At 32.9% G+C, this 17,249-nt stretch overlaps 1 protein-coding gene across 7 annotated transcripts in view; it reads left to right on the forward strand.

Annotated features, from left to right (window-relative positions):
- Positions 1-15,323, forward strand: part of LOC142334232 (ubiquitin carboxyl-terminal hydrolase 16-like) — an 89,629-nt gene extending 74,306 nt beyond the window's left edge. For all 7 annotated transcript variants that reach the window (XM_075382086.1, XM_075382090.1, XM_075382089.1 and 4 more), the window contains exon 14: positions 14,521-15,323. In XM_075382086.1, the coding sequence (XP_075238201.1) occupies positions 14,521-14,661 (141 nt within the window). In that variant the 3' untranslated portion in view covers positions 14,662-15,323. The remainder of the gene's footprint in view (positions 1-14,520) is intronic.
- Positions 15,324-17,249: the final 1,926 nt, after the last annotated feature.

A 17,249-nucleotide genomic window follows, 5' to 3' on the forward strand; every position in this document is an offset into this window, starting at 1 on the left:
GAACTAACTGATAAGGAACTTCTGGATATGACCGCTAAGAGATGGTCTGCCTGGACACTGTCTAAAGCCAAATTAATTACCTTGCCTGCAGAGGGCGTTACAGATACCTGTCAATTTATTGATATCATTAAGTCCAAAAGGGCAATGGCAGAGGGCAAGAAGCCTGGAATGATAGCTGTAGACACTTCTGTTATTATGGATGACGAATACGATACTCAGACCAATAAGTATACTGTTTTCTATGACTCGACAGAGGGCGACAGGGCTGCTGCTGGGTGTATACTAGATGCGGTCAAGAAGATCTTACTAAGGGGCCCTAATGCGGCGTTCGTTCTGCCAAGTGGTCCGATTGATGTCAGGATTAAGAAGATGGTTATCTATCTGTTCAGGACTAGTGAGACGCCTGCATTGATGGTAGCGCCAAAAAAGACTGAAGAGAGTAGGACGCGTTCTAGATCCGCTTCTGCTCGGCGTTCAACACCTCCTGTGGAGGGCAGCAAAGTGGTGGTTGTCTGGTCACAGGGCAAGTCGTATGCTGATCTACTAGGATAAGATCTTTAAAGACGAGGCAGGGGAAATCCTGTCCCTTCGCAAGGGTAGAAATGAAGACTTGGAAGTCAGAATTAAAGATGCGGCTCAGTTTACCGCAACATTGAGAGACAGGGCTTCTGACCTTCAAGTGGATTTTTGTACTAAGGGCGACCGACGCGCAGTGGTACACGTTAAAGACATGGAAGAGAGTACTACAGCGCAAGAATTAAGCGAGGCTATTACGGCTGTTATTGGAGATACTGAGTCTTTCAGAATTACCTCATTTCGGCAGGTGTATGGAAATACTCAAAATGCGACAGTAATAACCAATCAGATGGCTGTAACTAAGTTAATTTCCAGTAGAATTAAGGTCGGCTGGGTTCACTGCCAGGCTTATATCAGGACTGATAATATGAGGTGTCAAAGATGCTGGGCCGCTGATCACATGAGTACGGTATGTAAGGGCCCGGATAGATCAACCCTTTGTTACAACTGCGGTCAGAAAGACCATGTGATAAAGAGACTGCAACGGCACGGACCATCGCACGGGAGGAGTGCAGTGTGGACTACCTAAATAATGGCTAAAATAATACTATCTAACGCCAACAGGAGCATTCTTTCCCACGATCTGGTGGGGGAGACTGCGAACGATCTTGAGGTTGACTTTATAGTCACCACAGAGCCCAACCTAAGAATGGCGGCCAGAGGTGATTGGTGGGCTGATGCAGTTGGGGATGTTGCTATCAGTAATGTCTCCAGCCGTCTTGGCTGGCACCTACTTCATAGAGGTGAGGGAATTCTGGCAGTAGCACTCCCGGACTTTGTCCTTATAGCTGGTTATGTAAGTCCAAACATTAATATCGGGGACTTTGCGCAGTACATCAACGATTTGCAGCGAGTCATACAGCAGGCACCTAGTAGACCTATACTCTTAGGCGACTTTAATTGTAAGTCCATTTTAACTGGCAGCTCTTATATCAATGCAAGGGGACGAATCTTCATTGACATAATGATGACCACAGGACTGATCTGCCTGAATAACTGCACTTACACCTATGAGGCAAGAGGCCATAGATCAGTGCTGGATCTTACGCTGGTGGACGGCAGATGGAATCCTTCCGTCTTTAGTTGGAGCATTCTTGAATATGAAACCGGAAGCGATCACCTAGCAACTTTGCTTATTATGGAAGGCGCAAGACCTTCAACATCAGCCACTGCACGATTTAGATTTAGTCTAAGACAAGTTGAGGTGGTGGTGGTTAACAAGATTGCCAGGACTCTATCTGATGGAAGAATAGTAACGCCGCAAGTCCTTCAAAAATCAATTATTACAGAACTGTCTAGAGTCCTGCAGTTTGGAGGGGGTCGTCACCCAGTATACTGGTGGATGTCTGAAATTGCAGATCAGCAAAGAGTGTTACAATTTTGGCGTAGGAAAAAGCAAAGGCTGCGGCCTGCTGGCGGTGCGCCATATGATCAGGCGATGGAAAGATTTGTCCAAGCTAGGTGTACTGACTTGGATACAGACCCGTGGGGACGGGCATACAAAATAGTAATGAAGAGACTAGGACGCCGCTTGCCTGTCCTAGTTACAGAAACGGCCAGACTGCATCTTCGTAGCCTCTTCCCTGTTCAAGACGAGGGACATACGGACATAATAGACTGTGAAGTTAAACGCTTTACACAAAACGAGGTCGCTATTGCCGTTTCTGGTCTGAAGGATAAAAAAAGTCCGGGTCCGGATGGAATCCCGGCTGCCCTCCTCAAAGGATTAATGAAGATAATCCCCTAGACCACTGACGTGGCCAATTATGGAGTACAAAACAAGACTTTCCTCGCATGCTGGAAGGAGTCACGGACTGTTTTCCTGCCTAAGAAGTCCGGCAATCAAGAAATCATTCGCTATCGGCCGTTGAGTCTCATCAATAATATGGGAAAGGTTGCCAAGCGCTTAGTAGCGAACAGACTTATCCAAGAATTAGAGTCCAAAGATGGGCTTCATGATAACCAATTTGGGTTCAGGAAACATAGATCTACGCTGCAAGCCCTGGAAAAAATTACCAACTGGGTATTGTCTGTCAGATCTGGTACGTGGCGTACCAGAAGAATCCCGTTGCTTATTCTGTTAGATATCAAAAATGCCTTTGGATCAGTCCGATGGGATACGATTATGGCAGCTCTCACGGACAAACAGATTAGTTCCTATATCAAAAGACAAGTACGAGAATATCTGACTGATAGGTGGACTTTGGTCGAAGGTAAATTTAGATATCAGCTTCATGGAGGAGTGCCGCAGGGGTCTGTGTTAGGGACCTTGCTTTGGGTAATAGCAATTGATGGAATACTCAGACTGAGATTACCTGAAGGCTCGGAAATAGTTGCTTATGCCGATGATTTGGCTATATTAATTGAAGCCAAAACTAAACGTGACCTTGAAGTTACCGGTAAGGAAGTGCTAACATTGGTTAATAACTGGCTCTCGGACCGAGAACTATCTTTGTCTTTAGATAAATGTCACTATATTTTTCTGGCTGGAAGAAGGCAACTCAGAGACCTAAATCTCCACGTGGGCGATCGCAGACTAGACCGTGTGGCAGTAACAAAATTATTTGGTGTCATTATAGACCCAGCTCTAAAGTTTAGTCTTCATCTCGCACAGAAATGTAAAGAGGTCGAGAATACCGCAAATGCTTTAACAAGATTGTTGGCTGGACATGAAGCTCCACGTGCATCTAGGCGGCGGGTCATTGCCTCAACTTTAACCTCTGTATTACTGTATGCTGCACCTATATGGGAAAAAGCACTTTGTGTTGCAAGAAATGTCGTAAGACTTAGAACTCTGCATAGGCAAGCTCTTATAAACATCACTTCTGCATACCGCACCATCTCTTACGATGCGGCTTGTGTATTATCATCGGTTCCCCCTATCGACCTCTTAGTTAAAGAGCGATCACTTAGGTATCGTGGCATGCCAAAACAAGAAGCCCAAGCCAACATCAGGCGCATATGGCAGGACAGATGGAATCTTTCCACTAAAGCTACCTGGACCAGGAGATTGATACCCGACTTGGGCATGTGGCTTGATAGAGGACACGGGGAGGTTGGTTATTATCTTACTCAAATACTTTCTGGGCATGGTAGCTTCGAATATTATTTACATCGATTCGGTAGAAGACCAGCACCTATTTGTATGTTCTGCCAAGATTCGGATACTGCCGAACATACTCTGTTCCACTGTAGTAGATGGACTATACATAGACGACGTGCAGGGCTGCAAGAATTAAATCTGGAGAATCCAGATTTTTCTCCTGCTGACAATTGGAACAAAATGGAGGAGTTTGCCAAGATAGTGCTAAAGGCTAAAGATGATGTAGACCTTTTAAGAGGCCATTGAGGCCCTGTGGTAATTTAGTAGTTTAATATTTTCGTTAAGGCAAGCAGCTATGAGGAGAAGATCATTCCTTCGTTTGGGGATCATAACAACTGGGTAATAAAAAGACCGAGACCCGGTTCCCTCGGTGGGGGCTAGGGATGGCTTTGTCGGGCCTGGTTCTCTGTCGGCGGGGGGGGGGGGGGCTTGAGGCAGGCACATTAAAACAAAAGATCCGACCGGGGGGCTGACCTGCCGTGCTAGACGTACAGCCGGCGGGTGGGGAGGCCTCCTTTGAGTTTAAAGGACACTTTCCTGGGCTGCGCTTACTTGAAAGGATACCCGGCCCGGGGAAGTAGGGGAAAAAAAAGGTAAATGGATGAAATGTCACTGGAGAACAAGTTGCTATTTTTCAATAACACTTGTTATGTAGCAGTGAATGGGTGGGTATATGACTTATTTTGAAGTACTGAATGGCTTGGATCACAAGTCTGAATAGTTAAGATTTAGAAATGCTTCATACTCAAATAGATTTGTGGTAAATATTTAAAAAAAACTATAACTGCAGAAAAACTAGAATACCCATACCCAAACTCATGGGATAAAAGTCATCTTTTATATTGCATGTTAATTTTGGTCTAGCAATTTGAACCGAAGACATTGCAAGAAAGATTTCTATAATCCAGAAAAAAATAAAATTTTTTAATTCATTTTAACTGAGTATTTAGTTTATAAACTGGTAGTTAAGTTTTGTAAACAGATAAATATTTAGATGCAAATAAATAATTTTCAAATAAAGTAAATAATTATATAAAATTTTACATGTGGTTCATACATGGGTAAAGAGTGAAAAATATTACAGCCCTGCGTAAACATATAATTAAAATAACTACTATATGATTTAATTTAGTTGCTGAAACATTTCTTACAGTTTGTATATATATATATATATATATATATATTATTAAATGTAATATATAACCACCAAAACATAGTAGTAGATAAATTAAACTTTCCATATTAATTCCAGGAATTAATTTTTGTCGAAATTGTTTTTTGAAAATTTTTTAATTTATTATGGACGAATATGCAAATTCTTTTGTCCAGTATAGGAATAATGTAATATTTGAAATTTATTTTCGTTTGTTCTGTTGTCATTATTGCCAACCATTAGATTGTATTTTATTTTGTTTTTAATTAGTTCATCACTTTCAAATGTAATTTGGTGGTTTTTTATATATTTTTGTTTTATTTATAAATTTCTTGAGTGTATTCATTTTTTAATCACTATTACAAACTTCCAAAATCTCTTAAATTATTTTTGTAATTAGTAATAATACTAATGGTCGATATTTGCATTGTAAAGGACTACTACATTACATGTACTTTTTTTTTTGTTTTTGTAAACTATGGTAATGTAATGTAAATCTTTTTTTAAATGATCTGTTTGTTTAACCAATATAAATATTATTACATTCCTTACATTTAATTTTGTACATTCCTCTTAAATCCTCTGTTAATTTTATGTTTTAATTTTTTAATACTTTGTAATGTTATTTGGCTTATATGCTTTATATATATATCATTTTAATCAATAGAAACATCTTTTGCGTTCATCTTGTATATATTAAAACAATACTTTGTAGATGTTTGATGATTCCAAACAAGGCTCCTTTGCTGATTGTTATCCATTTCATAAATAATTTACTGTTGGGTCTTCATCATCATCTGGTGTTCTGCCTGGTGGCAGGTCCCTTATGCCATCTCTGTCCATTCGTTTCTGTCCCAAGCCTTCTCCTTCATCCCTTTGTGGTTTCTTATTTTCATCTTATCTATTAACTCAGCTAGTCCTTCCTCTTCTCTTCCTTTTTCCTTCTACTAACTCTTCAAATATAGTTGTCAAGATTCTACTTCCTCTAACAGAATCCTAACCAGTTCCTTTTCTTTTGTGTACTTCCTGCATAAGTACTCTTCTTTAATCCCATTGATTACTTCCTCATTCTTCATTTTATCCATCTATCTTTTTTTTCCATTTTTCTCTGTGTCAACATTTCAAAAGTCTCAGTCCAGTCTCTCTCCCTCTCAACAAGACACTTTGATTTCACCCTGATTCCTGGGTAGTTAAATAAACACATTCCAGACAATATCCTGACCCACTGGGTTTGTCTAGTGGTTCCCAAATCAGCTGATTTGGAAGTCGAGAGTTACAGCGTTCAAGTCCTAGTAAAGCCAGTTATTTTTACACGGATTTGAATACTAGATCGTGAATACCAGTGTTCTTTGGTGGTTGGGTTTCAATTAACCACACATCTCAAGAATGGTCGAACTGAGAATGTACAAGACTACACTTCATTTACACTCTTACATATCATCCTCATTCATCCTCTGAAGAATTATCTAAACGGTAGTTACCGGAGGCTAAACAGAAGAAAGACAATATCCTGACTCCTTTCCCTAAAGGAGTGAGGATATAAACAAGGATGATGACACCTTATTTTTGAAGATCGGTTGACAAATAACAATGTTGTTGCTGGGTTCCCGCTTGCCTGGAAAGTCAGGGAATTTCAGTTTAGCCTAGGAAGGTTTTGAAAGACCACCATAAGTCAGGGAAATATATTGCAATTTATAATAGCTCAGGGAAAACTTGAAAAAAATTATTTCATCAAAAACATTAATAAAAGATAACGTCTACTTAGGTAGTTTCCTCACTGAAGAGGATTCAATCATTGGGAAAAACAAAAGAAATCTAGAAACACTTTTCGTAAATTAAACATCCGATTCAGGTTTGAAACATACAATAGTAAAGTGTATATTTGAGATTGAGCTATGTGCACAAATTTGAATTCTTCAGTGATTTTTGAATATAAAAAAACAATTTTTCAATACCTTCGAATATTAAAAATTATTATCTTTTCTTAAATGTCTTGACTAAATGTTCAGTTTTTGGAGAGCATGTCCTCTTTTCTCCTGATTGTCTCGTTCTCCAGGCTTTTCTGAATTTAGAAAATTATTTAGCATTTGATTCAGTCATGATTTTTGTAGACTATGCAGTTGCAATTGCATTAGAAATGCCAGTGGAGCATTTTTTTCTCTTACTTTTACCTTACACATATAAGAGTGGTACAGAAGGAGAATGCTCTAAATTGACAATACTAATTCGAATCTTGCAGTGGGAGCCCACTTGGGATATTACTTGGGATCGTTGTTAATTCGTAAAGGAAAACTATATCTGCAGTGTATCCCATTGCAGCAAGTAGAATTTGCTCTAAGAAATAACATTAATTTGTTGATTTTTAAAAATATTTTTGAATATTATATTATTAATAATTGTGTAGCCTTAGGCACATAAGTACATAAATATGAACATAAGAAACAACAGACTGTACTGAAATGGAATTTGGTTCTTGTGCAATTTCCTAATGTTTACATTCATGTATTTGTGTTCAACCAAATTGATTCTTTCATTATGGATTATATGTTCAAGTATAATCAGTGTATTACATCGTTTGCATACTTCATTCTTGAAAAATATCTAGCATTTACATTTTTGAATTCATTTTTCTTTATTGATTTTGGTAAACAGTTGGTTGTTTATATATGAGTATTTCAATAAAGTTGGAATGTGTATACTATTTTTATAATTTTCATTAAAATCTCCACATTTTCATTAAAAAAATTGTTCTGAGAATCATTTTTATGTATTTTACGAGTGCTTTAACTTATTCTAGTTCACAATTGTTGTCACTTTGCAAGAATTAATGAAGAGTAAGATTAATTACATTAATGAAGAGTATTCAAAAAAACATATTTGGAATAAACTTCTTCAAGAATCTAGATGTCATGCATTTTCAGTTTGTTTTTGATTAGGTTAGATAATATGAATATAAATTAATTTCACATTATACCAAAATTACTGTTTTTTGTAGGATGTGGTAATCATGAAATAGGAAAACACTGCACTATTATTGAAATATCTCAATGTACCATTTGTCTCGAAGTCAAAATACTTTGATTTTTTTATTGTGTTCAATCATTATGACAAGTTTCAATGTGTTATAATTGTGCTTATAATCTTTGAATTAGAATGTTTAAAATAAATTAAACAAGGTTATCTGTGGAATTGTATAGAACATAATTATTTCAAACAATCTCATTTAGGTGTTCTGAGCAAGTTCATTGAAATTTTGAAATATATTCTTGGCATTTTTAATTTCTTGAGTTGCTCAAAAACATTCCATCTGATCTTAATATGGTAATAATTCAGATTCAATTTGAAATAAATTATTAATAAATTAAATCTATATAATTGGATATAATTATATAATACCACATAACATTGATATATTTAACTTATTTATAAACTTCTTGAAAATATATAGATCAAAATTATATTTTTTATTGATGTTTTTTGGTTGTGTGCAATTCCAGAAGCACAACATTTTCCAAAGTATTCATAAAGAATCCTATGTGAATTCCTCTAGTTCAAAATGTATGTATTTTGAACTGGTATGTTGTCTGGGATCTCTGTGAAATTTAATGTTTCGGATTTTTTCGCACTATAGTGAAAATATGTGCGAAGGATATGTTGTTTGATTTGCATTTTAAGAACTATGCTAACTTTTATTTGTTTCAAATTAAACAGGATAATTAAAGTTATGTTTTGAAAATTTGAAGAATTATGATATAAAATATTATAATGGCCACAGAAAAAACTATTTTCAATGATCAGTGACTAGATGTTTCTTTGAATCTACAATTTTCTGGGTGGGACAAGATTAAGTATACAGTAGTGTATGCAATAAATCTTTTGAGCTGGCTAATAATGGAATGACACGTTTGTCGTACCATATGCTGCACAGCTTTGGTATGAAAAATTTCATACCAAGCTTCCTATGAAAATATTTCTTAATCCTTTTCAAAATAGTTTTTCAAATTCAGAAATTCGAAAAACTCAAGAGCCTGTTCTATTATCATGTATGTCTCCCAATTTGAATGTTATGCTGAATTCAAGTTTCCTTTTGGGTGAATTTTTTTGATAAAAGATGTTACCAAGGCTGAGATTACCTGGGCTATGAGAGTTGTAGAAAAGAACATGAGTTGCAGTTCCTGCTCAGATATAGGAGAAACTTTCAAAATAGCAACAAATTGAAGAGTAGGAAATTGTTTAAAAAATCAGGAGATTAGAAAAATTTAATACCTACAATAAGTCTTGAGCACATATTGTACTAATCATTACCCAGAAAAAAATTGTAAATTCATAAATGAATTTTGGAAAATTCTTTTCATATCCTTTAAGAATTCTTCAGTTCTGAATTTTTAAAAATTCCATAAGATTCAGTTTCATGAATATTTGGATGGTCCTTTTTGAATTCAGTATTGAGCTCAAATGGAACCACCCAATTGTCCATGGAATAGAAAGAATTCTTCCAGAATTCTGAAAGAATTATTTTTTCAGAGTTTATTTATGAATTTATGATTATTGCCTGGGTAAACAAGATGATTCAAAAATTATTTTATGTAACCTTGAGATACATAAAATAAGAGATACATAATGAGATCATCTCACTTAAAAAATCATCTAACTTAAAGATCATCTAACTTTATAAATGTATACTGTAGTGAAACAATTTGTTGTTTGTTATTTTATTCAAAGTCTAATATTTTTATGTAGAGGTTTCGTAAGGTATAATAAATAGTGTTGTCCATTATTACATCCTGTAAGGTACAATATGATAATAAACATACTATTGGTTCTGTTAACACTTTATAGAACCTCTTTGGGTAAAATTTAATTTAATTTTAAGGTATAGCAATTGAAATTTTCATATCAGATTCACTTATGCTACATATACTATATAGTATTTTAAAATATCTTATTCATCTTTGGTAAATGGATAATTTGATGAGTTAAAAAGATGGCAGTATTTTCACTCATAAGCTATTTTAGTTTCCTGAGTATTCAAGTCTCCTGGTACTAGTCATTATTCGAATTCAAATGAATATGATAAAAAATATATTTGACAAATGTTTTTATTATTTAGCTTTAGACCATTCTAATAATTATTAGTACATATGTAGATGTAGATATATGTACATGATTTTTATTAAATGTTGATAGCAGTTGAAAATCGAGGTAAAAAAATGAATTAATTGAGGTTAATATTACTATTCTTGTGTGTATTGACATTCCCATTTAAAATCGCATGTCTTGGTTGACAATAAAATATTTCATAAAGTTTCAATAACTTTCATAAACATGATAATAGAGGAGAATATTCTGTTTTGGAGTGGAAAAGACCAAACTGATCAATATTTGAAAAATATACTATCAATTTGAGAAAAGCTATTAACAATTATATATGTTATTAGCGTGATTGATGTAAATTAGAGTTCCTTTTCCTGATTAAAAAAAAATCCATTGAATCCAATCAATCTTATTGAAATCTCATCAAATTGGACAGTGTTTTACCCAAATCCTGTTCAGTGATTTTTAAAACATTTGGTTGGATTTAGGAGTTTCTTCTATGGGCAGCTGATTAAATCCAACCAAATCTTATTCAAATTAGATAAAGGTTTAGCCAGATTTCATTGAAATAAGATGGAGTGGATTCAATTGATTTTTTAAGCAGGACTACTAATTTCAGTCACATAACTAACAATTTGCACAATGAATAAGTAAGTATTTATGCTGGTAATGTGTACCCATAATATGCAGGTACCCGCATATTATGGGTATGCAGGTACCTGAAGATTTTGAGTAATTTTCAAGTCGAGTTGAGTGTTTTAGAATTGAGTAGAGAGATGAGTATTAAAACATTTTTACTTAGAAATATTTTAAGACTTGTATTCTCCATTCCCAATTTTTTTTTGTAAATAAGATAAAATATTTCTACTGTGAAATATTTTTTCATATTACATTGAGATTATTTTTAATTTGATATTGGAAAACATCACCAATTTTTTGAATTTCAAAGTTGAAAAATTATAATTTAATTATACCTTGTAATTATAATTTTTCACAGTTATGAGCTATTTTGAACGGTGTTTGGAAAAAATGTTTTTTTTACTTTATCTACATCTTGGTTATTTTAGAAACTGGGAAAATTCTGAAAATAGTCTGTGAAAGTCAGGGAAGATCGCTCTAAAATTTTGGGGGAACCTGTATTGTAGAAAATTGACAATTGACAACATAATTTCTAGCCATATTTCATCTCCCACACTAATTAACAATTACAAAATGAAAGAATTAAAATAGTTTAAATTAATAAATTTAACTAAGTAAATAAGTTAAATCAAATTTTGCAGCAACAGTAACACAATTGTATAGGTTTTTCAGTTGTAATAAATCTGTTGTATTACAGTTCTCATATTGAGTATGGAATTGTGGTTTTGTACTAGTAATAATTATCAGTTATTTTTATTTTCATTATTTTTGGAAATAATTATTAAATTGTTTTGATACCGTTTTTCTTTTTTAGAAAATATTTTATGTTCTCATATGACCCTCTGTGAAGATGATTTTGTGAGGTAATTTTTTAAAACCCAAAACTTACCTGCAATTATGATTACTGATGAATCTGTATTTAATTGAAGTGGAATCATAAATTTTCACAATAACCATTGTTGGGCACAAAAAAATCCTCATGCCATTTACAGTTAACTTTTCAGCAATCATTTTCAATAAATGTTTGGGTTTGTATCATTGGCATTTCACTGATTGGCCCATGTTGTCACAGCAGGAATTATTACCATTTGTTTTTAAACTTCCCACCAAATTATTTTGATGTTGTTCATGTACAATGGTGTCCTCCCACAATTCAGAATCATTGTCTGCTAGCAGCTGGATGATAATTTCACTGAAAGATGAATTAGTCATGCAGGACCAATAGCTTGACCTGGTAGTTCACCTGATTAAACCCAAAAACGTGTGATTGCTATACATAAGTGTTCAGTGTTGAAGATTTTCACCAGAAAATTGAAGGTTAATAAATAAAGAAAATTGTATCTGAGGTACAGCAGGCATGAATTTCCAAAACTGTTATTTATAATTATTATTTTAATTTATTTAATTATTTATAAATGAATGAAAAGGCTGCCATCTTGCTTACTTTTCCCAAGTTGGTTTATTTATATTACATTATTAGTGTCAAAAGTGAAAAAAATTAAAGTTTAATCAAATTAATTTAATAGTGGTGAAGATGAAGTCTGGCTGAAAATTGTATCAATTTTCTACAATAACTTAAACAGTTTTCAAAATTAAGGTGTCAGTGTATAACGAAAGACTTAACATTGTGGTCAGAAAAAATTATTTTGATAAAGCTATTCCTGAGGTATAAAAAATTGATGTGGCTGCCATTTTGAAATTTATGAACTTGTTTACACCATATTTTTACTGACTTGTATGAAGTAAAAGAAGTATTGGTATCACAAAAATTTTCAGATTTCAATGGAAGTATGCATTTTGACCATCCCTGAATCCATTTTGACTAGTTTTGGTGTGATGTCTGTGCGTATGTATCTCATATAACTCAAAAACGATTAGCCGAAGGATGTTGAAATTTTGGATTTAGGACTGTTGTAACATCTAATTTTGCACATCCCCCTTTTGATTGCAATCTATGACCAAAAATTTCCAAATAGCCCAAAATCCAAAAAATTTTGATTTGGGTTTTTTCTTAACTGCAGTAATAAGCCCTTATTGAGAACTTTACAACGATAAATCATAAGTGGTACTTATTTTCATTAGTTCCAGAGTTGTAGCCAAGTAAACTTTTCATTAATGAAATATTTTAATCTTACCAGAGGAAGGCACATCAGTTTGAATCAGACTTCATTTCCGACTTTTTTTTTAAAATTTAAATACATTGACAACTTATTAATAATTATTAACCTCAGATTGTAGAAAAAGATTACAATAAATAACTGAATAATAATAACAATAAAAGAAAAAAATATGAAAAAATATCAGAAGTTATTAATGAAATAAAATTTTATGTATTTTTCATTTTAAAAAATGTGTATATGTAATTAAATAGGTGTACAAGGAAGTCGTGTAGTGTCCACATCAGATTTTTTTATGTATAGGAGAAAATTTCTGTAAACAGGTGTATCAATTATAATGATTTCTGTCTTATCTTTAAATGTAAATTTTCCAAAAAACAAAATGGCAGATGGAAGCAAAACAAAGAGGAAATCACCATTTTTTCACAAGACGTCTTTTGTTTCTTGATAGATAGAATCTAAAAATTAATAGCCAGTGACACTCTCTCTCTCTCTCTCTCTCTCTCTCTCTCTCTCTCTCTCTCTCTCACTCTCTCTCTCTCTCTCTCTCTCTCTCTCTCTCTCTCTCTCTCTCTCTCTCTCTCTCTCTCTCTGTGTGTGTGTGTGTGTGTTTGTGTGTTTATTTCTTTTGACACCTCTCTCTCTTTCTCACTCTCTCTCTCTCTCTCTCTCTCTGTGTGTGTTTATTTCTTTTTCTTTAAATTTACTGGTCAGATAGTCATTTGATTTGTATGTATCTTTTTATTTTATCTATCCTCATTAAACTTTTGATTCTATTGTTTTTTGTTTTTTTTATCAGATATGCTCTACTGTTATGTTTTATATTAAATTCTTACAATTTCATCTGTCTGTCTGAATAAAATAAACAGAATTAGGCTTAAAATAATTAAAGATTTGAAAGAATCTGCTTTTTAAGGAAATTAATTAATTTATTTATTATATATTAATATATTATGATTTATATTTTTAGTGCATCGATTTTAAAGGAAAATATTCATTAAAAGAAAAGGATGTGCACATTAAGTAAGGGATTGATATGGAATTTGAATAATTATGTGCCACAAACTTATTTTTCATTTTCATTAGCTGAAGATGTTTATAGATCTGTGTTCGGTATAGTATTTATTCTGTTTTTCACAATAAAATGAAACATTCATGAAAATATCTTTGTTAGGTGAAAATACTTAACCATTCAAGAGGCACAACTAATTTGAAATTGTACTGCAGTAAAAACAAGTCAGTATGAAAAAATTACAAAATAGAGTGGAGAAAAATTAAATTTAACCTTACAATTACAAATAAAATACAGTGTTTCTTCAAAGGAATAATTGTTCAGATAATTTTATTCTAAAAAGTTTCAGATTTAAAAGCTTTAGAATCAGAAACAAAATAACTTAATGTAGAAGATCTTTCTGAAAGTAAAAGCAGGATATAGAATTTCTTTTGGCTCAGCAATATTAATACCAGAAGTATACAGAAACCTTCCTTATACTTTCCATACCATTAATTTACTCTTATAATTAAGAAAAGAAAAACAGAACATTACAAACTTTCATACTTAGCTAACTTGAAAATAACTTGAAGTTAACTTAGTTTACTTCTGTTTTATTGAAAATACCTCATATTATAACAGTTTACAAAATATGAAAGAAATCTGATTAATTCGGACCCAAAGAAATGAAAAACAGAGAGCAAGGATTATGATTTTCATTGCTGCTGTGGAAAGTTTGGATTTCCGAGTTAGAAATTGTAATTCATTTTTGTAATTTTTAGGTAATGCTTACTTATTTAATATATTAATGTAATAAAATTATGTTCTTTTTTTCTTAATTTTACAGGTTAGAACTGGGCAAGGTGAAGAAGGTGAACCAAGTCCTGGAACGTGGTATTATGTAAGTGATTCTCATTCTAGAGAAGTTGCTGTTGAAATAGTCCAGAACTGTCAAGCCTACGTCTTATTCTATGAGAGATTTCTTTAAACTAGCCGAACATAGTCTAAATTTAATATTATATTTTTAGTTTTATTTATAATATTTCTTAATGTTTTGTAAATAACAAGTCAACGTGTGCTATTAAAAATTTGTACTCCTTTTATAACCTCAGTATCTACATCTGACTAAGAGTTGAAATTCTTGCAGTGTAGTCCTCAGCTGCTAATTTAATTTTATAGAGTTCTAAGTATTAAACGTTATATTGATAAATATTTGTTGAAATGTGTGTCAAGTTGCTGCATTCATAATGAGTATGGTCGAATAACTTGCTTGTTTTAATTAAATGAATCTGTGCCTAGAGGTGGTGTGTGTGTCTGTATGATGTAAGGACAAACAGTTAATAGATAAGTACATAGTTATTCATACACAAACACACATACATATATACACAAATTCCTACGTATTTAATGTGTATATATATTTATTCATACATTATTTTATTTATGTACTATGCCTTCTTTGTGTGTTCATATTTTGTATAATTCATTTTGAATTGTTTTAAATTATTGTATACAAAACACTTCACTTGATTTACAGAAGCATTTTTTGAATGAAACTATATTATATTGGAATTTTATATTATGTTATGGTTTAATTAATCTGCAGTTACAGTGTAAGATGTGCGTGAATAAAAGATGTTTTATATACTATGAAGTCCATTTATTATTATTTTTAAATGTATAGGTTTCTTTAAGAAATATGGTAAAGGTAAAATGAAATATAATAAAGGTAAGTTATAAACTGATCTTTAATATGTTACTGTTTAGTTGATATCCCAATAAAAAAACCATCTTGATATATTTTTAGTTATGGATAACGTTCTGAAATGCCCACATTCTATATCTAAAGGTTTTGTGGAAAATATATAGTTTCAGAACTGTTTTCATATCTTACTTGGCATTTGAACTTATACCAAAATAACAAGAGTAGTATAATTTTGTTTCTATTTCATCTATTTTTTGTTTCTTCTTTAGTTCTTTTTTAATTAAAATAGATTGTAAGACCTTGTATTTATAAAAGAATTGTTTAGTCTTTGAGAAAGAAATGGATTACCGCATGTGCTCCCATAACAGGCAGTTATCTGTAGGTAAGTTGGGTTAATGAATGATTCCTGAAAGGCAGTTCTTTCAGTAATCAAGGTTTGCTTTCTTTATATATCTTAAACTTCAAGCATAGGCTTCTGAATTTTGTGGGTCTGCAAAAAAAAAAATGGGAAGTTACTGCTTTAATTTCGAAGGAAATTTTTTTTCATTCCTCTTGTTCATCATATTTCATTGTGAAAATATGATGGCACCGTTTGAGTAAAATGTTCTGAATTAAGAGGTTTAATGTGTTATTCATGAGTTAAATGAGAGACTAATATTTTCAAATGATCAATGCATTCCATTTTTATTTATTCCGTTTATTTTGTCATCATAAATCCCAAAAAAAGTTCTCATTCTTATTAATTCAATCATTAGAATTTGATTTTATTAGAATTCTAATTAACTTAGACTTGGAGAAGAACAAAGAAGTGATTGAGTAATTTTCTTGTATTTTTTATATTTAGGTAGATGTACAGAGAGTTCACTTGGAACTTTCTTACCTTATTCTACTTCTGAAAATAATGGAACACATTCATATGTCCTAAAATGTTTTGTTTGCGAGTTACAGCTAGTAAAAGATTTCACTCAGATTTCAGCCGCGCCCAGTGAAATAAGGTTATACTGAAATTTTTAGGATATAAATTAAGAGGCAGAATTAGTGATTTCTTATGACTTTTGACTTAAAAAGCACATCATAGTATTAAAAAGAAATAAGACATTAAGTAATAATATTTAAAGATTTATTTATTTTATCAACATGTTCAAAATGGCTGCTCCGTTCAGTAGTACATTATGAACTTTTTTTACTATGTTTGAGACCACTTTGTGAAGCACATGTATACTGATGTTAGCCTCTGTTATGTTCATCTTTAGTTCTTCGTGTGTGTGGCTTATTTTTATAGACCTTTCCTTTAAGATAATCTCAGGAAGAAATCTGGGATGTCAATTCTGGTAAATATGGGGTCATAATCCTTTAGAGATGATACGTTTGCCAAAAAAAACTTGTGCAAGAAATGCATGGTTTCATTAGCTGTGTGTTATGTGTTACTGTCCTGCTGGAACCAACAATCATGTATGTCATTTTCAAGAATCACAATAAACTGTGTAAAGATGTCTTGGTACACAACACTGTTCACTATAGTTTCAAAGAAACTGGGGCCCACTATTCAATGACGTGATATGGCACACCGTACTCCCACTTTCTGAGAGTGGTTTTCATGTAACACATGTGGATTTTACGTTAACCAAATTGTAGTGTTTTGACTGTTCATGTAGCTGCTAAAGTGAAACTACGTCTCATTAGTGAAGAAAACACGGTCAAGCTCTGCAATTCCATGTTTGTCAACTTAAGATCGAAACCATGCACATTATACTACGTGCTTTTCTTTATCTGGCTCCTTCAATTCCTGATCACTGTGAACATGATATGCATGAAAGTGTAAGCGCTTCATTGTTCTCTGAGTACTTGCAAATGAAATCTGAGAGTGCGCT

Source organism: Lycorma delicatula, chromosome 1 (genome assembly GCF_047948215.1).
Source record: "Lycorma delicatula isolate Av1 chromosome 1, ASM4794821v1, whole genome shotgun sequence".
Lineage (NCBI taxonomy): Eukaryota > Metazoa > Arthropoda > Insecta > Hemiptera > Fulgoridae > Lycorma > Lycorma delicatula.